Raw genomic sequence first — 18,953 nt, 5'->3', positions numbered from 1 at the left:
GCGGTTTGACCCATCTAAGACGGCGATTTGAAACCCAGCAGAGCCAATCCTGTTCTGTTTTCTCTGACATCACGCCCTTATGCAAGTTAAGCCCCTCCCACAAGAACATGTGACGAACCCCCCTCGACCAATCACGGTTAGAGCCTCAGGGGCTCTTCTGATTGGTCAAAGATACCTGGAGCTGTCGAGATTCCTTTTCAGCTCAGAACAGAGACAGATGGAAACGCTGTGCCCTCGCGGTAGAGCAGTTATGCTACACTCCTAAAGGATTATCAATGGATACTCTAACATTTAATCCAAAGAAAACACAGAAAAATTAGCTTTGACTAGCAAAATCCTGCCTACAGCAGCTTTAACTTTTCATATTTTGTTCTATGAAGAATTTTGGGTGCAGCACTTACACATACACAAACACACACACAGACACACGTTTGTACTTCTATAGTTGTGAGGACCGTCAATGACATAATTCATTTCCTAGCCTCTTACCCTAACGTTCAAAAATAAATTCCTAACCCTAACCTATACCTAACCTATACCCTAAACCTAATTCAAACCGAAAAATCAAGTCTTGACCCTCAAAAAGGTCTGTCAGAAAGTGAGGACCAGAAAAAATGTCCTCACTCATTCTGGTCCTCTCAATTCAGTATATACAAGAAGACAGACATACATACAGACACAGACATACAGACATACAGACAGACAGACAGACAGACAGACACACTTACCTTAATGTTGAAGAGCCAGGGTTTGAGACTGTCCACCTGGCTGGCTCCTTTGCTCAGGTTGTAGACCACCAGGTACAGCGCTCTGGATGTCAGGAAGTGAGGATGAGAGCCACTGAAGTCTTCTCCACCTGTGGAGACACCAAATCACACCTCTAATCTTAAAAGAGCTTGTGTAAATACTGTAGTGGTGAACCAGGAAAAGTTTGAAGACATATCTGAGTGTCACTGTGTCCAAAATGTGCTCTGTGTCTGATTTCCTCTGTGCAGGTGGCCAGCTGTAACAGGAATGACTCAGTGAATGAGTTCCTGGATGTACTAACGTGTAAGACAATGGTCAGTGAAGTGGTTCGTGGGTTATGAACCATTTGTTCACAGTCATCACTGGGCAGGATGTAATGTTAACTTCTGGGATGGTGAAAAAGAGACTGAAATGCTGTGTATCCAGGACACAACGGGACGGGTGCAGGGACAAAACTAGAGGTGCAATACAAACAAAACAACAGAGTGATACTACTGTTGGGAGGACTAAGGCCCAATCCCAATTCTCTGCTTAATCCTCACTCCTCAACCTTGATCCTCAATCTCAAATTAAGTGCCTCCTAAAAACAAGTGTTAAGGAATGTAAAGTCACTTGGAAATGGGACCCTTAAAGACAGTTACGTCCTTGGACCACAGGGGGCAGCACTGCGCAAGAGGGTAGAAGAAAGCCGGAAGTGGAAGAGCAGCAGTAATAATTTTGGTCAATCGGTTGAGAATCTCAAAATTAAGGGAGATAACGCCCCTTAGTCTCGCTCCTTTCCTCTACTTGTTTAGGAATGGGACAACACTTAACTTCACGGGAGCGCGCATTTTGAGGAATGAGGAGTAAGATTGAGGATTAAGCAGAGAATTGGGATTCACCCTAAATCCTTTCTTTCTTTTTTACATGTTTTTTGTCAGACGAAATATGATGAGTGTAGAAATCATTTTATGTATTATTCAGGGTGGCAGGATCGGGCAAAAAATATTATCTGGATAATTGTCCCCATATTCATCATAATAAGTCATGATGCCATTTGGAAAAGTATTCCAATAACCTGCACACAATCGCCACACATTGACATGTGTCAATGTGTGGCGATTGTGTGCTCTGGACACGTCCACCGCTCTGGACACGTCCACTGGGGGTCTGGGCGAGAAATGGGGCGATGATGGACAGAGTTGGCTGCTTGTCCTTCCACAATGCCAGTATAGCTTTCATTGGTTTCAAGACCTGCACCAGATCTTGGGCAATCGTTACATCCTCATCTGTTAAGGTGCACAGATCTTTTTCATTCCTGTGCACGTCTTGTTAAAGGGGAGCGGCAGAGATAGCCGGCTGTAGTTCCATCCTGTCACAGCGTCCACCTTTCGCTTGTGCATTGGCAGTTGAAGCAGCTTCTGTTTTCCCTTTTAGTATGTGGTTTGCCTTCATGCTCTGGCGCAAGAATGTTGCTATACGCCTCACTCGAGCAAGAAAACGTGACGGGGATTTTAGACTTGTGAGGTTAATTCAGTGTGTGCGTGATGCAGCTGACATGCATTAGCTGCATTATTTCCACCTCACCAACCATATCTGCAGCGTTGTAAGTCACGACTGCTGGTTTTTTTTCTGGTCAGTCCCCATTCCTGTATGGCCCGTTAACATATCCCCTATATAACAAGCAGAGTGGCTTGTGAGAACCTCAGTGGTCTGTAGCACGAGAGAGATGAAGTGCCATTCGTTGTTGACGTAGTGGGAAGTCACTGTCATGTGTGACTGTGTTGACAGTGATGTCCAGGTGTTGCAGGTTATGCCCACTCTCTCTGCTGACTGCATCATTTTTACCTCCGCCAAGGAGGTTATGTAATCACTGCGGTTTGTTGGTTGGTTGGTTTGTTAGCAACATTACGGAAAAAGTAATGGACGGATTGCAATGAAACTTTGTGGAAAGGTGGGTCTTGGGCTAACTTAGGATCCATTAAATTTTGGTGATGATCCGGATCACTGTCTGGATCCAGGAATTTTTTGATTGTTGTTGGTGGCTGATTTGAGCTGTAGTGGAGGTCTGCGCTTTCTGAATGCCAAATTTTAGTTTTAGGATGTTGTCTTTCACACGAGTACATCGTAGGGATGACAGTTTGAGTCAGACATTTTTGCTGCATCATACCGTGGTGTGGTTCGAGCACATGAAGGAACTGCTTGAAGCCTTGGTTTTTCACTAGCGAGGATAGGCAGGAAATGAGACCAAAATGTTAAACAGCTCAAGTTAGCTGCCCAACAATACAAACAGAAATTTGGGAGGGCGAGTTCACCAGTAGCCTTGGTCTTTTGAAGGTGAGCGTTATTGGGCCTTGCCCACCTGCCCCTCCATATATATGAAGAGACAACTGGTGGGGACTTCTGGGACGCAGACGATGCAGGATGTGTGTAACGGGAGCTCTCGGGAAATGTAATATTTTTTTGTATTTATTCAAAATTATAAAGCTGGCCATTGCTAAGATTTGTTACATGCCGTAAGGTGCTGTCTCTAAGGAGCTACGTCTTGAGAAATGTCGAGTCTTCGGCCAAGAAATGACCCACCCAAAGCTGGCCGCGGTAGGAGCTGGATCCCCGATGAAGCCGGATGCTAATGAGGATATGCTACACTGCATTAGGGACATGATGGATGATCTCCGAACGGAAATTATGCTATGTTTCAGTCCATAATATTCGAGTCTGGAACCGCAGAAGTCTCACACTCCCAGAAAACGTTGGAAGGAAGAGTTGACGCAAAGAAAGAGTATTTCAGACCAAGAGCACACGGCTAATGAGCACGAAGACCAGCTGACAAGTGTAAAAGCTAACGTGGCTAAGCTAATGGCTACAGTGGAGTCCTTGAGTGAGAAATGTGAGGATTTAGAACCTAGAGAGGTCTAGGTGCAATAATGTATGACTTGTGGGCCTGTCTGAAGGATCCAAGGGTTAAAATCCTACAGTATTTGTGGCCAAACTTTTGAAAGACCTGTAGAATCTGGAGGTGGAGCCTGAGTTCGACAGATTCCACCACACGCTGCGTGCTAAACTGAAGGAGGGTAAGCTGCTGCGACCCATAGTCATCAGAGTTAACAAGTTCCAGGTCAGAAATGCTGTCCTCCGCCAGTCTGGGAAGGCTTCACCGCTGCTGCATGGTGGAAAAAGACTCCATATTCTCCAGGATTTCAGCTCTGCTTTGGCCAAACGGAGGGCGGTGATCTCCAAGCTGCAGCCCTGAGCTGAGGTGAGGTTTGGCCTCCGGTACTCAGCTACGCTGCTCATCACCATGACGGATGACTCAACTCAAAGGTTGGTGGACCTAAACCAGGATTGGGACCCGGACCAGCCACTGGAGTTCATGAATAAGAGACTCAAGAACACTCAGGAACCAGAGAACGCATGATTTCTGTTTACATCTCTGCTTTCAGAGCCGTGTTCATGCAGCCTTTATAATGGTTCTTAAATGCTGATCTTCTCCTACTTTGATTACAGGCTTCAGTCCAGTATCATCACTCAGCATTCTGAGCCTTTCAGCTCAGTTCATGATATTCAGTTAGCATTGCCTGATGAAACACTCTTCCAGGAATACAGCGCTGTTTTGAATTGTGACATTTTATTTTGTTACACGTTTTAAAAATTACTAACTAAAGATGGGTCAGAGTACAGGGAAGCTACAAGTACCAAGAGTTTTTTGTTTGTTGAGGGGTAAGATAGCATTCGTCTTATTTAGGATGCCTCTCCTGGGAGAGAGAAGGGAGGGGTTATTGTGTTATTTGGGGTGGGGGTTCCTTTTTTTGTTTTCTTCTTCTTTCTTTTTCATGGGGGGTTGGGACATATCTGCTTTTATAAATTTGTGGGTCTATTTTTATCTGACCCTTAATCACATTTTTAGGTTCTACTCTTCATTATAATACTTGCTTTTGTTGTTGCCAGACTAATAACGCTCCACTGAAGGTAGGTAGACACATTAGTTTTGTTAGTTGAAATTGCAAAGGCCTGAACAATCCAACAAAACAAAGTAAGGTTCTTTATGATTTACATTCTCTGAACGCTCATATAATTTGTTTGCAAGAAACTCATTTGAAAAGCACAGGTGGTGCTGCTGGGAGTCCAGAGCAAGTCGGAGCGGGCCGAGAGCTACGGGCGCAGGTAGGTGACGTGTGATGTGGTAAGTGACGCACTTCCTGTGAGACGGCAGATTCAAACTAAGCGCGCTGACAGATTCATTTGTTTACTGAATTTCACTAACTCGGCTCTAAAAAGTCGTAGAAGTAGAGAAATTAGTGTGTTTTAGGTTCACCCTGGAGCACAGTGAAGAGGATTCGACCAGCCTGACAGAGTACATAGATCGCTGCTTCGACCGGATCGTCATGGGGAAGCCGAATCAAACATCCACCCCTCTACTTCCTCGTCTAAAGCCAAGAGACAGCGGGAGGAATCGTCTGGAGCTATTTCTCCACCTGCGAACGACTCGACGGACGTTCTTATCTCCATAGATAAGAAACTTTCCAGCCTCGATGCTCGCCTGAACCTGTTGGAAATCCTCCACAAGGAGTTCCAGGCTGTGCGCGAGTCGCTGGAATTCAGCCAGCAGCAGGTCGAGGCGCTGGCGGCGGAGAACGTCAGCCTCAGAGAGTCGGTGAAGACCCTCACGGAGGGGATGACCCGACTGTCAGAGGAAAACAAGAAGATTAAAGAAACGGTGATGGATCTCCAGGCCAGGAGCATGAGGGACAACTTAGTGTTCTCTGGAATCCCGGAGCAGACGGAGGAGGACCCCGAGGCGACGGTGAAAAGTTTCATCAGAACGCAGCTGAAGCTCCCGGAGGAAGCGGTGAAAAACATCTCCTTCCACAGGATCCACCGCCTGGGAGGGAGAAGACCCGGCGAGTCCAGACCCAGACCCATCGTGGCCAAGTTCGTCAACTTCAAACAGAAGGAGCAGGTGAAGAGCCAGGGCCGGCAGCTGAAGGGAACCCACTACGGCGTGAATGATCAATTCCCGAAGGAGATCCTGGATCGGCGCAGAGTTCTGTTCCCGATCAGGAAAAAATCCATCTCGGAGGGCTCCCGCGCCGTCATCGCCGTGGATAAATTATTCATCAACGGCCAGCTGTTCCGTGACCCAAACATCACTCCGTGGCTCTACTGATCTCAGGTGCTGCATTCTCACTATCCCATAATCACTCCGTAAATATTGATACATAAAACAGCCATAAATTAATTAATAGTAAGTCACTGCCCGTCTCCACTGCACTGCTCACCCTGGATGTGTTTTTTTAAGCATTTGTTTCTTTTTTTCACTCTCACTTTTTTCTCTCTTCACCCTTTTTCACTCTCACCCTCTCACGCTTCACTGTAGCTGCACCCGTTACCATAGTAACCCGACACGCGGGGCGCACCGGGACATCGGCTTATTGACACACATCACTGTACAGGTTCACGCGCACTCTAAGCATGTTGATAGACAGATTCAGATTCACACTCAGCTGACATGCAGGGTGCACACCAGGAAACAACGGGCTCCATTCAGACACCAGGTTCAGTGAAATGCATGTAACACTCATAGCTGTCTAGTCATGAACACTCTTAATTTCGTTTCCTGGAATATCCGTGGGGCTGGTACAAGGGAAAAGAGATTAAAAATTACCCATCGGCTTCAGGAGTTGCAGGCAGACATTGTCTTATTACAGGAAACTCATCTAACAAACTCATCAGTAGATCTTCTCCGATCAACACAGTTTCCACACGTGTACTCAGCCTGTTACAATTCCAGGCAAAGAGGAGCAGCAACTCTTATCAGTAGAAGGTTAAACTTCTCTACTGACAGTTCAATCATAGATCCAGAAGGCAGATTTGTTATTATCACATTATCTATCCAGAATGTTAAATTCTGCATTGCTAACGTGTATGGACCTAATGTTGACGACCCCTCCTTCTTTCACTCCCTCTTCTCCTCACTGGATGATCACTCAGGTCACACATTGATTATAGGAGGGGATTTCAACATGGTTTCTGACCTGCAATTGGACAGACTGAGTACCACAGGAAGACAACGACTTTGGCAATCCTCAGAAACTGTGAAACAGTACATGAAGGATTCTGGTCTTTGCGATGCCTGGCGCTCTCACCACCCCACTGCAAGAGAATACACATTCTTCTCTTCAGTTCACCATTCCTACTCTAGATTAGATTATTTCTTAACTAGCAGCACACTGATGAATGACATCTCAGAAATCAAAATTCATCCCATCGTCATAAGTGATCATGCACCAGTTTCATTTACTCTCAGAAATAAGACGAATAAACCACCAACTAGAAACTGGAGATTTAATACATCATTACTTAAAGATCCAGAGTTTATTAGCTATCTAACAAGAGAATGGTCTATATATTTAGAAAATAATGACTTGCCAGATACTTCAGCATGTGTTCTTTGGGAGGCAGGGAAAGCAGTGATGAGGGGAAAAATAATTTCCTTCTCCTCACACAAGAAAAAGAAAGAAGTTTCAAGAACTTTAGAATTGGAATTAAGAATTAAATCGCTGGAGGAGGCTTATCATGTCTCCCCACAAGAGAACATACTGAAGGATATAAGGAAAGCTAAACTTGAACTGAATGAAATTCTAGATAAAAAAACTCAATTCCTGATCCAACGACTCCGTTTAGAGAACTTTGAGCATAGTAATAAATCTGGAAGATTCCTGGCGAATCAGTTAAAAACAAACAAGGAGAAAAACAGGATTTCAGCTGTTAAAGACTCAGAAGGAAACATCAGCCACGACCCAGACAAGATCAATAATATCTTTAGAGATTTCTATCAAGGATTATACCGATCACAAATAGACACAACAGATGAGGAAATTAATACTTTTTTTAATGATATCAACCTTCCAAAATTGAAAGATGAAAATAGAATAGTGTTGGATTCTCCTCTTTCAGTGGATGAACTCCATAAATCTCTGCAGGATATGCCCAACAATAAAGCTCCAGGTCCAGATGGCTATCCAGCAGAATTCTATAAAGAATTCTGGACCATGTTGGCTCCCACTTTTCATAAAATGGTAATGGAAATAAAAAATAAACGAACAGTACCCTCAAATATGAACTTAGCCAAAATAACTTTAATACTTAAACCAGGGAAAGACCCCACACTTCAGTCCAGTTATCGTCCTATTTCATTAATAAATGTAGATCTCAAAATAATCAGCAAAGCCCTATCCAGAAGAATAGAAAAGATAACCCCGCTCATAATACATCCTGACCAAACAGGGTTCATTAAAGGTAGACACTCATCCACTAACATGCGCAGATTAATTAATATAATAGATTACGCTACAATACACAATCTGGAATCCATAATTATCTCTTTAGATGCTGAAAAAGCTTTTGATCGAGTAAATTGGAAATTTCTATTTGGAATATTAACCAAATTTGGGTTTGGAACGTCTTTCATAGACTGGATTAAAATCTTATATAACAACCCAGCTGCATGTGTGAAGACTAACGAGCAGACTTCTCCAAGCTTCTGTCTGCAGCGAGGAACCAGACAGGGCTGTCCACTCTCTCCTCACTGTTTGCCATCTTTATCGAACCTCTGGCAGCTGCTATAAGACAAAATAAAGACATCAGAGGGATCCTGGCTAACAATAAGATAGAACATAAAATAAGTCTTTATGCAGATGATGTATTGCTTTTCCTGCAGAACTCTCCATCTTCTATCTCCCAGACAATCACACTTATTGACACATTTTCACTAATATCTGACTATTCTATCAACTGGTCTAAGACTACAGCCATGCCTATAAACTGTGATTTACAAAGTATACCCAATGCTACAATCCAGTCTGGAAACATTAGATATTTAGGCATAAACATTTCTCCAAGGATATCAGAACTTTTAAAACTAAATTACGTTCCGTTACTGAAATCAACAGAGGATGACCTCTTACGGTGGAGACGCTTACCTATATCTCTTATGGGGAGGGTTGCCACCATTAAAATGATGACTTTACCTAAGGTTAACTATTTATTTTCAATGATACCAACCAAACCATCGTCTGGCTGCTTCAAATCACTGGACTCATACATATCTAAATTTCTCTGGAAAAATAAACCATCACGTATCAGTTTAAAGACGCTACAACAGACTAAAGACAGAGGTGGACTAGACTTGCCTAACTTCAGTAATTACTTCATAGCCAGCAAGCTGCAATATATCTCCAAATGGCTTAAACCGAACAATTTAGATGAGCCATGGCTGGATGTAGAGCAAGCATTATGTGAGGATCTAGTTATCTCTGACCTGCCATTCATCAGTCCCACCATCAAATCCCATCGCTGTTTTAAAAGTGTCAACATCAGCTCCTCTTTAATGGCTTGGTGGGACTTTCTAAAGCTAACCAAATCTTCTCTGATCCCGTGTAAACTCACACCCATCTGGAACAACCCGGACATCGTGCAAAACAAAAAGATGATCAACTTCACTCAGTGGAGAAATAAAGGAATCAGCCAGCTTGAACATATCATTGAAAATGGCAACTTTCTATCATTCAATACTCTCATCTCACAATATGGAATCAGCAGCACAGCATTTTTAGAATATCATCAACTTAAATCTATCATAGGCAAAAAGTATACCTTTAATCAATTGCAGGGACAGCTACCTCTAGGGGTCGAAGAATTCTTAAACCTCAGTTCCCCAAAGTTGCTATCAAAGATATATAAAATATTATCAAAGGTAGAAGACGAAATCTTCCTTCCGACCTTAAAATGGGAGGCTGACTTATCTAACAACTTTGACCAAAATGCGTGGTCACAAATATGTTTAAATACTTTCAAAATGACAAAGAATTCAAATATACAACTAATACAATTCAAAATTCTGCATAGAATTCATTACACAGGACGAAGGATGTTCCAGATGGGTCTATCACAATCTGATATCTGTTCACATTGCAATGATAACATGACTGACAGCTCCCTCCATGCCTTGTGGTCCTGCTCACCAGTGCAGAGGTTCTGGCTTCAGGTGTGTGAAGACCTGTCAACATGGTTCACTGCAACATCCCTGCAACTCCCACACTGTGCCTTTTAGGTGATCTGGGTGAAATTAACATGTCGATAAACTCTGTCTACATGGTTCTCACCATCTTGTGCATCGCAAAGAAAACTATCCTTGTAAATTGGAAATCCAGAAATAATCTGAGTAACGGGCAGTTTAAGAATCTTCTATTAGATCATATCAGCTTGGAGACGATGTCTGTCTGTTCAGAGGACCAATCAGCTGAATCTGGTTCCCTCTGGTCCCCTGTGATCAGCTCCATCACTTAATGTAAGGGGAAGATGAGGGCCTCTCCTCTTTGAGGGTCGGTTGTTGGTGGGGGGGGCCTGATGGCTTCGGGTGGTTGGTGCTGTCTTGGGGTCGGGATCTGGGCAGCTTCGCTGGGGGCTGTCTTCGTGTTTGGTTTGGATTGGGGGTGGGGGGGCCGCCGGTTGTTGGGGCTGTCTGGCGGCGGTGGGGCGGGGGCCCCGGGGGGCCGGGGTCGGCGGGTGCCGGTTCATGTCCGGGCGGCCGGGGTGTCCTGGGGCGGGTGTGGCTGGGGGCCCTGGGCCCTGGTGCCTGGGGGCTCTCTCCTTCCGTGAGGGTGAGGGGGTCGACCTGGCTGGGGGGGGCCGGTCAGCTCGGGCGTGCTGCCGCGGCCTGGGTCGCTGCACGCCCTGGTGTCTGGTTGCTGCCCCGGAATCCAGGGCATCGGGGTGGGTGGTTGTGGTGGTGGGGGACAGGGGGGTGGGGTGGATGGGTGGGGGGTGGCGGGGGAGGTGGGTGGGTGGTGGGGGACAGGGTGGGGTGGATGGGGGTGTAGATAGGGGGGTGGTGGGCTGTGGGGGTTAGGGGGTTGGGGAAGGTGCGTGTACGTGTATGTGTATATGTGTGTGGGTGTGTATGTGTGAGTATGTATATATGTTTTTGTATGTGTGGGTATTTATGTAGGTGTATGTGAGTGTGTGGGTGTGTATCTGGATATGTTTGTGTATGACTATGTATGTATGTGTGTGTGGGTATGTATCTGTGAGCGGGGTATGTATGTGTGTGAGGGTGTGTATCTGTAAGTATGTATGTATGTCTGTACGTGTGTGTATATGTGTGGGCGACTGGAGCTATGTATGAGAGAGTGCGGTGTCCTGTGGGGGGGGCCCCGGTGGGCCTGGGGTCGGTGGGCCCTGGGTCTGGGTCCTTCTGCTGCCCCCTGTCTGTCCTCACCTTCACTCCTCCTGATGCATGATGGGTGTGTGCTTCTTGGGTCGGTGGTTCTCTGGCCATGGTCGCTGTCCGCCCTGGTCCTGGGGGGGGGGGGGGGGGGGGGGGGGGGTGGCGCTCCTGGCCCTGTCCTTCATCGGGGGGCTCCTGGGTTCCTGGGTGACGGGGGTGCTGCGGCATCCCCGGACCCCCCTCTCCCCCCCCGCTCTCATGCACACACACGTAGGGCTTTGGGAGGCGGGCTTATCAAGTTGGGTGTGGTGGAGGGGGCCATCTAAGTGGCCCCAATCACTGCACCCTTCAGTGGCTCGCCTCTCAGTCTTAATTGCACTTAGTCATCTAACACGACCAAATACATACAAACACACACATCGGGGGGTCTTGGCGCGCTGTGTCGGGGGTGGGGCTGTTCAGGTAGATGGGACTGCTCGTTTGGCCTCACTCGCGGCACGGTGTGGTTACTGACCCTCAAATTTTAATCGCAAACAACATATACTCCCATCAACACCCAAGAGACGGAGGGGGGGGAGGGAGGGCAATGGGGTCTTCTGCGTCCCCGTTTCCAGGTTCCTTCTGGTGGGGGGTGGGGCGGGGGGGGCTGTTGTTTTCCCCACAGGCCGGGGGTTTGGAGCGGCTGTGGTTTGGGGGGCTGCTGGCTCAGGGGGGTGCATACCTGTCTGCGGCGGGGGGGTGGGGGGGGTGGGGGCGGCAGTTGTGGGTGGCGGGGGGTTCTGGATGTGGGGTTCGGTGTTCCCTTGCCTTCCGGGGGTGTCTCCCACAGGATGTGACAGTTGGATGACGCGGGAATGTGAGTGTGTTTGGGGTAGGATGGACTGTGTGTGTGTGTGTGTGTGTGTGCGTGTGTGCGTGTGTGTGTGTGTCTGTGTGTCTGTGTGTGTGTGTGTGTGTGTGTGTGTGTGCGTGTGCATGCTTGTTAGCGTGTGCGTGTGCGTGAGAGGGTGTGAGTGTGTTGGAATGTGAGTGTGTGTGTGTGTGTGCGTTTGGTTTAGGGATGAGTGGTTGTGTGTGTGCGTGTGTGCATGTGTGTGTGTCAGTATGAGTGAGTGGGTATGAGTGTTGGGTTGGGGCGGGGGGGAGTGAGGCGGGAGAGGACAGGGGGTGGGAGGGGTGGGCCGGGCGGGGGACGGGCGGGGGGGTGGGTTCCGGGTGGGGGTCGTGGGGTGGGGGGGTGGGGTGGGGTGGGGTGGGTTGGGGGGGGGGGGGGGGGGGGGGGGGTGGGGTGGGGGGGGGGGTGATGCCCTGGATCTCGGGGTGCGTGGCCGGAGCGCTGGGGGGTGTACTGGCCCGGGGCGGGTAGCCGCCCGTGTGGGCTGGTTCTCCCGGGTGGGTCATGGCCCTCCGCCTGGGTGGGGGGTTGGCTCCTGGGCTCTTGGGCCTTGGGCTCTCGGCCCTGCCCGCCCCGGGCGTCCGGCGCCCGGGGTGGACCGGCTCCTGCCGGTCGTGGCTCCGCGGGGCCCGGGCCCCGGGCCCCGGGGCTGCCGGGGCTTTCCTCTGCCCCGTTTCTGGACTGGAGCGTGGGCGTCTGCCTGGGGGGGCGGCTTGGATCCGGGCTCTGTGATGTCCGCCGGCTGTCTGGGCTCTGAGGGCCTCTCTGGCCTGCTTCTGGCCTTCTCAGAGGTCAGAGGTCATATATGCATGATCACTATCACCATCACTGTCACCATCATATTCACATGATCACGTTGATCTTTAATCACTCTTCACATACTGGGTTACCTTGTCTTCTTGTGGTGGTTAGACTAATGGTGATCTGTAGCAGACCTCTCTTGATGCACGCCCCAAGTTTACTACTAGTTACTACTAGTTACTACTAGTTACGACTAGCTATATTCAAAAAAAAAAAAAAAAAAAAAAAAATACGGTTTGTGGTGTCCTTGCATTTCCCTCCTCCCCTACACCTCCTTTTATTTTTGTGGCCTGGCCTGTTCACTAATATGGTTTGGAAAAAAAGGGGGGGGGAAAAAAAAAAAAAAAAAAAAAAAAAAAAAAATGTATGTATGGTTCTGTAATTTTCTGTGTTGGTTGTCGGCTCTGTTTTGGTGTTGTCTAGATTGGGGGTTTGGGATTGTTCTAGGTTGCGTGTGGTGCGTCGACAACACTGTTTTGTATTGTGACTTTGTACATAGGTTGTGCCCCCCCCCCCCCCTCCCCCTTCCGTTCTCCCTCTCTTTATCTTTCTCTCTTTCTGTCCCTGCTCTCTGAGCGTCTCCGTCCCGGTCCTGTCCGGTAGCCATGCTGGATGCCAGCTTTAAATAAAGGCAGCAGCAGGAGGAGACTCAGTCTCATCCTGCTGCTAATATTAAAATCTGTTCAGATAGTAAAAGGCTACAATCATACAATATTGCACGCCCCAGCTGCTGAACAGGACAAGGGAAAAAAAAAAAAAAAAAAAAAAAAAAAAAAAAGAAAAGCACAGGTGGTTCTCGTTTGAAGCGGAGTTGGGTTGGTCAAGTCTTTCTTTCCACTGTTATGCAGATGATACACAGATCTACCTATCCCTGAAACCAGATGACACCGATCAGCTCGTCAAACTAGAAGCTTGTCTTAACGACATAAAAACCTGGATGACTCATAATTTTCTCCTCCTAAATTCAGATAAAACAGAATTTATTTTATTTGGCCCAAAACACCTGAGAGAGAAATGATCTAATCAAATACTGACCCGAGACGGTGTTGCTTTAACTCCCAGTAACACTGTGAGGAACCTGGAGTGACCTTTGACCTTTAACTCCCACATTAAACAGGTCTGCAGGACCTCCTTCTTTCACCTGGTAATATTTCTAAAATCAGTAACATGCTGACTCAAAGCGATGCTGAGAAATGAATCCATCATCTGTTCCTCCAGAGCAGACTACTGGAACTCCTGTTATCAGGAACCAATAACTGCCTAAAAAGTCTCCAACTGGTTCAAAACGCTGCAGCAAGAGTTCTCACAAGAACCAGTAGGAGAGATCATATCAGCCCAATATCAGCTTCCCTTCACTGCTTCCTGTTAAATCTAGAATAGAATTCAAAATCCTCCTCTGAACCTATAAAGCCCTTAACAGCCAGGAACCATCAGATCCTAAACAGCTGTTAGTCCCAGACCGTCCCAGGAGAACGCTTCCTTCTCAGAGTGCTGGTCTGCTGGAGGTTCCTGGTTCTCTAACAGTAGAACAGGAGGTGGAGCCTTTAGCTATCAGGCTCCTGTTCTGTGGAACCAGCTCCCAGAGTCTGGAAGGGAGGCTGACTCAGTCTCTGCTGTAAGACCAGGATGAAGACCTCTCTGTTCAATAAAGCTTATAGCTAGGGGTCGCGCCTGCTCGCTCTCTCTCTCTCTCTCTCTCTCTCTCAACTATTATGTAACCGTTCTGTATGGTGGTGTTGGGAAGATGAGTCGTGGATTTATTGTATAAATCTGTGAACCTGTGTCCACTTCAATGGAAATAAAATGGTCTCTCGCCCCCCCTCTCTCTCTCTCTTTCCACTGTGGGAGACCAAATAGTCAGAACACCAGAACCCTGGACCAAGAGGCTGTCTCTGAGGTGGACTAGAGCCAGCTGCTCCACTGATTAATGGAGGAACCCGGACCCAGTGGGTGGAAGGTTTACTGGACCCCGGGTTCTACCATGTGGAACCGACTCCCAGTTCTGCTCCTTTCTGTTGTTTCAATGTAATTTCATTGTATCGCTACATGTCACTGATGATTGTTCCTCCTGTAGCCTCTGTACCCTGAGTTTATATATGAACTGTATGTAGATACAAGAACCTGTCTGTCCTGTCTCCTTCTCTCTCTGTCCCCTCACCCCAACCGGGACAGCAGGAAGACCACCTCTGAGCCTGGTTCTGCAGGGTTCTCCTCTGAGCCTGGTTCTGCAGGGTTCTCCTCTGAGCCTGGTTCTGCAGGGTTCTCCTCTGAGCCTGGTTCTGCAGGGTTCTCCTCTGAGCCTGGTTCTGCAGGGTTCTCCTCCTCTGAGCCTGGTTCTGCAAAGGTTTCTTCCTGTTAAAAGGGAGTTTTTCCTTTCCACAGTGGCTCATGCTGCTCATGTGGATCTGTTGGGTTTCTCTGTAAAAGTGTCGAGAAACAACCATGTTGTAATTGGCACTTCATAAATAACGCTGAATTTGAATTTTGAATTTCTCTCCTCATTCTCCAGTAAAGCAAGAGTTTTTGCAATGCTCTCACACAAAACAATTCCTTCTGTTCAAATTCAAACTTCATCTGATCCCACAGGCAGGCTCCTTATTGTGATTGGTCATATTTATGGGGTCAAGGTAATGCTGACCCTAACCCAGCTGGGACGAAGAGGCCTTCCTCAGACGGGTATGTTCAGGGCTGCAGGATGTGTCACAGTATCATTTGGTTTTGAGTGGAGATTGTAACTGCTGGTTGGATCCTTCATTAGACCACTCCTCTTCAACCTGAGTGCCAAAGTCTAAATCTGCCAAAGTGATTTAAGCTTTTTTTGATGAGTTTAATATTATTGATTCTTGGCGTTACTTCAACCCAGGTACACTGATCCTTCACACGCATTGATTTTTTTTCTGGTAAACAACTCCATGCTTACAGCAGTCTCTGGCTGGAAATATGCAATAGTTTTGGTAGATCACGCAGCAGTTGCTATGAATACATATTTTCAAAAATTTGCAAACATACCAATACCATGACATGTTAGCACACAACTTCTACTGGATAAAGCATTAGTAGAATTTATACTGGAGCGATTAGACTTTTTCTTTCTAATTAATAAAATTTATATATCAGCTTCTTTGTTATGGGAATCAATGAAGGCTTTTATATGGGGGGGGGGGGTTATCTCCCACGAGGTACACCAAAAGAAATCTGTGAAAATGAAATTGGATAAATTATGTGAGCATATTGAAGCTCTTGACTTACAGTATGTGGCTTCAAAATGACCAGAAATCTGTGAGGAAAAGATGCCTCTACAAACACAATCGAATTGTATTACCTCTCAACATATAACTAGATCTCTACTTCTGTCAAGGTCAATATTTTATGAGCAGGGAGACAAAACTAGTAAACTGTTGGCTTGCTGTTTATGTCAGATACCATCATCCCAGTTAAACTGTGAAAACCCAGTGAAAACAGAATCGGGTCACATCAGACCCACTAGAAATCAATAAAATGTTTATGGAATTTTATGAACTACTGTATGCCATGGTAGTGGTATGTTCAAGAGTAGAGCTGCTACTCCTCCACATTTAGAGGAGCAGCTGAGGAGGCTCAGCATCTGTTTAGGATGGAACCTCCTGGACGCCTCCCTGGGGAGGTGTTCTCGGCATGTCTCACTGGGAGGAGACCCGGGGGAAGACCCAGGACACACTGGAGAGACTATGTCTCTGGGCTGGACTGGGACAGCCTCAAGCTCCCCCTGGAAGAGCTGGAGGAAGAGCCTGGGGACAGGAAGTCTGGGCTTTCCTACTTAGACTGCTGTCCCCATGACCCGGTCCTGGATAAGCGGTAGGATGGATGGATGGATGGATAGATGGATGGATGGATGGATGTTTTCAATCGGATTGAAAAAAAAAAAACACCCCTGTAAATTGGGCCTGTGACAGCTCAGGAAGGTTAACCTGCCGATCACTGTCTGCATCGTCATCATGGAGTCTGTCCTGTGCAGCTGCGTCACTGTCTGGTTTGGATCGGCTACCAAACAGGACAATCAGGTCTGCAGAGAGAACAATAGGAGCCCACCTGGCCTCCATCCCAGACCTGAACTTGTCCAGAGCCAGGAAGCGGGCAGCAAACATCTCTGCAGACCCCTCCCACCCCGCACACACACTCTTCAAACTCCTCCCGTCCAGCAGGCGTTACAGAGCCCTGCACGCCAAAACCAGCAGGTACAGAGTCAGCTTCTTTCCCCAGGCCATGACCCTGATGACCTCCAAGTAAACAGAGTCTCAGGATCCACTGTCAAAACTGAAACAATGTGCAGTGCTGTGTCGCTGCAGATGGCCTTACCTGTCATCCAGTGGGATAAGACTGAGTTTTCAAGGATGACTGGATGACTTTGGGAGGCTTTTTATGTATTTCTGCACCTCTTCAACTACGCTTATACATTTTCTGGTTCCGATGGGCACTGTGAGATGACGTCGGGCAAGATACAGCACAGCAGTCTCAGTTTATACTGAATTTCCCAGTTTGGTACCAATAAAGTAACTCTCTACTCTCTACTCTACTCTGTTCTAAAGTTCCGCCATTATTTGTCAGTATCAGCGGTGTAGTCCTCCATGATTCAGATCTTGTGGCTGCCAGAGTCCCGCTGTGCCCCTCTGATCAGGAGCTTCTTTGCCTGGTACCGGTGGAGGCGGCTACTCACTGGTCTTTGTCCAAAACCGGTTTAGCATTCAATGTACGCTGGGCTCTGTCAATGTGTGGAACGTCTCGCCACGAAAACTTCCCGCAGCAGACCCGAACACAAGTCGGCCACTCTCGGTGGACTCCGGTCCACGCAGCATACAAATATTTTGCTGAAAAGGTTGTCAAGTTGATAAGATAGATAGATAGATACTTTAATAATCCCCCGTAGGAGAAATTCAGGTGTCTGAGTCGTCACACATTTATACACATAAAAGACTCATACAGACAAACACATAAAGGGACAGATTAAAAGTTACCAGCAATGGCAGTAAAATGCACATGTTCAAACAGAGTTGTTCTGCAGTCTTATAGCAGAGGGTGACAGTAGCTCAGTTGGTAGAGCGGGTCGTCTAATAACCGGAAGGTTATAAGACGACGGTTCGATTCCCCGCTCCCGCAGGCGTAAAACTGTCGCTGTGTCCTTGGGCAAGACACTTCACCCACCTTGCCTAGTATGAAAGTAGTGTGAGAGTGAATGGTTGGTGGTGGTGGGAGGGGCCGATGGCGTCAGGGCAGCTGTGGCTACAGCAGTAGCTTACCACCACCCAGTATGGAGTGAATGAAGAACGCAATGTAAAGCGTCGTTGAGCGTCCAGAAAAGTGCTGTATAAAACCAATGCATTATTATTAGAAATGATTTTCTAAAACGCTCCGTCCTGCTGCTCATACAAAGAAACCTTTTACTGCACTGACTTTGCTGAGCAGTTAGTGTCGCATGCAGTGGGTGTTTTGTGTTTCCAAGGATGTCCTGCATTACAGCCCTCGTTCTCCTTTCGAGCATCACTCCCACTGAGTCCACCTTCCTCCCCAACACAGACACAAATCTCTTAATCAGCTTATCCAGCCGGTTGCTGTCCCTCTGGGTCATATTGCACCCCCAACAAACAACCCCAAAGAACAACTCACCAGCCACCACAGACTGATAAAAGCTGTAAAGCATCTCACTGCACAGGTCAAAAGATCTCAGCCTACGTAGAAAGTAAAGCCGAGTCTGTCCTTTCTTGTACTCGGCGTCTGCCTGTACGGACCGGTCCAGTTTCTCGTCCAAATGGACTCCCAGGTACCTGTAACTGCGCACCACCTCAATCTCCTCACCATTAATGATGACAGGCCGATGGGAGGGCTTCCTGCCAAAGTCAATGATCATCTCCTTGGTGTTGGAGGTGTTGAGGATCAGACCACTGCTCCTGCTCCATTCAGTAAAAGAGGAGATGACCTCCCTGTACTCCCTCTCTAAATATATGTGACAGAGGGTTGGATTTACCAGAAAGCTCACACAGCATGTTGACTCCATTCACCTCCAACCTGGAAGTCACACACACTCCCAGTGTTGTTTTGAACATATGGTTGTTCATTGATTCATTACTTGTAGTATAAAAAGTGTTGTTTTACCATCATCTTTTTGTTCAGTGATCATCATGTTGCTCACAGCAAGAAAACAAAAACTGTATCAATATTAATGCACAAAAGTTGAAATGACAATTTGAACAAATGTAGTGGAAATTATCTTCAAATGAAATTATGAGTTGAAGTAGTGCAGTCCTTTGTCATGATAAAGCCCGCTCTCTC

The 18,953-nt window shown here is 47.1% G+C and overlaps 1 protein-coding gene and 1 long non-coding RNA gene across 5 annotated transcripts in view; one reads left to right on the top strand and one right to left on the bottom strand.

Moving 5' to 3' along the window:
- Nucleotides 1–18,953, bottom strand: part of lrrk2 (leucine-rich repeat kinase 2) — a 178,063-nt gene that overhangs the window by 72,490 nt on the left and 86,620 nt on the right. For all 4 annotated transcript variants that reach the window (XM_030095652.1, XM_030095654.1, XM_030095653.1 and 1 more), the window contains one exon: nt 729–856. In XM_030095652.1, the coding sequence (XP_029951512.1) occupies nt 729–856 (128 nt within the window). The remainder of the gene's footprint in view (nt 1–728; nt 857–18,953) is intronic.
- On the top strand, nt 2,641–18,866 carry LOC115391412 (uncharacterized). The gene is made up of 4 exons (XR_003931770.1): nt 2,641–2,820; nt 10,650–10,653; nt 17,934–17,939; nt 18,855–18,866. It is a non-coding gene; the product is annotated as an uncharacterized LOC115391412 (long non-coding RNA).

This window comes from Salarias fasciatus, chromosome 7 (assembly GCF_902148845.1).
Source record: "Salarias fasciatus chromosome 7, fSalaFa1.1, whole genome shotgun sequence".
Taxonomy (NCBI): Eukaryota; Metazoa; Chordata; class Actinopteri; order Blenniiformes; family Blenniidae; genus Salarias; species Salarias fasciatus.
Note: the sequence above shows the minus strand (reverse complement) of the source record. Positions and strands in the feature narration are given on the sequence as shown.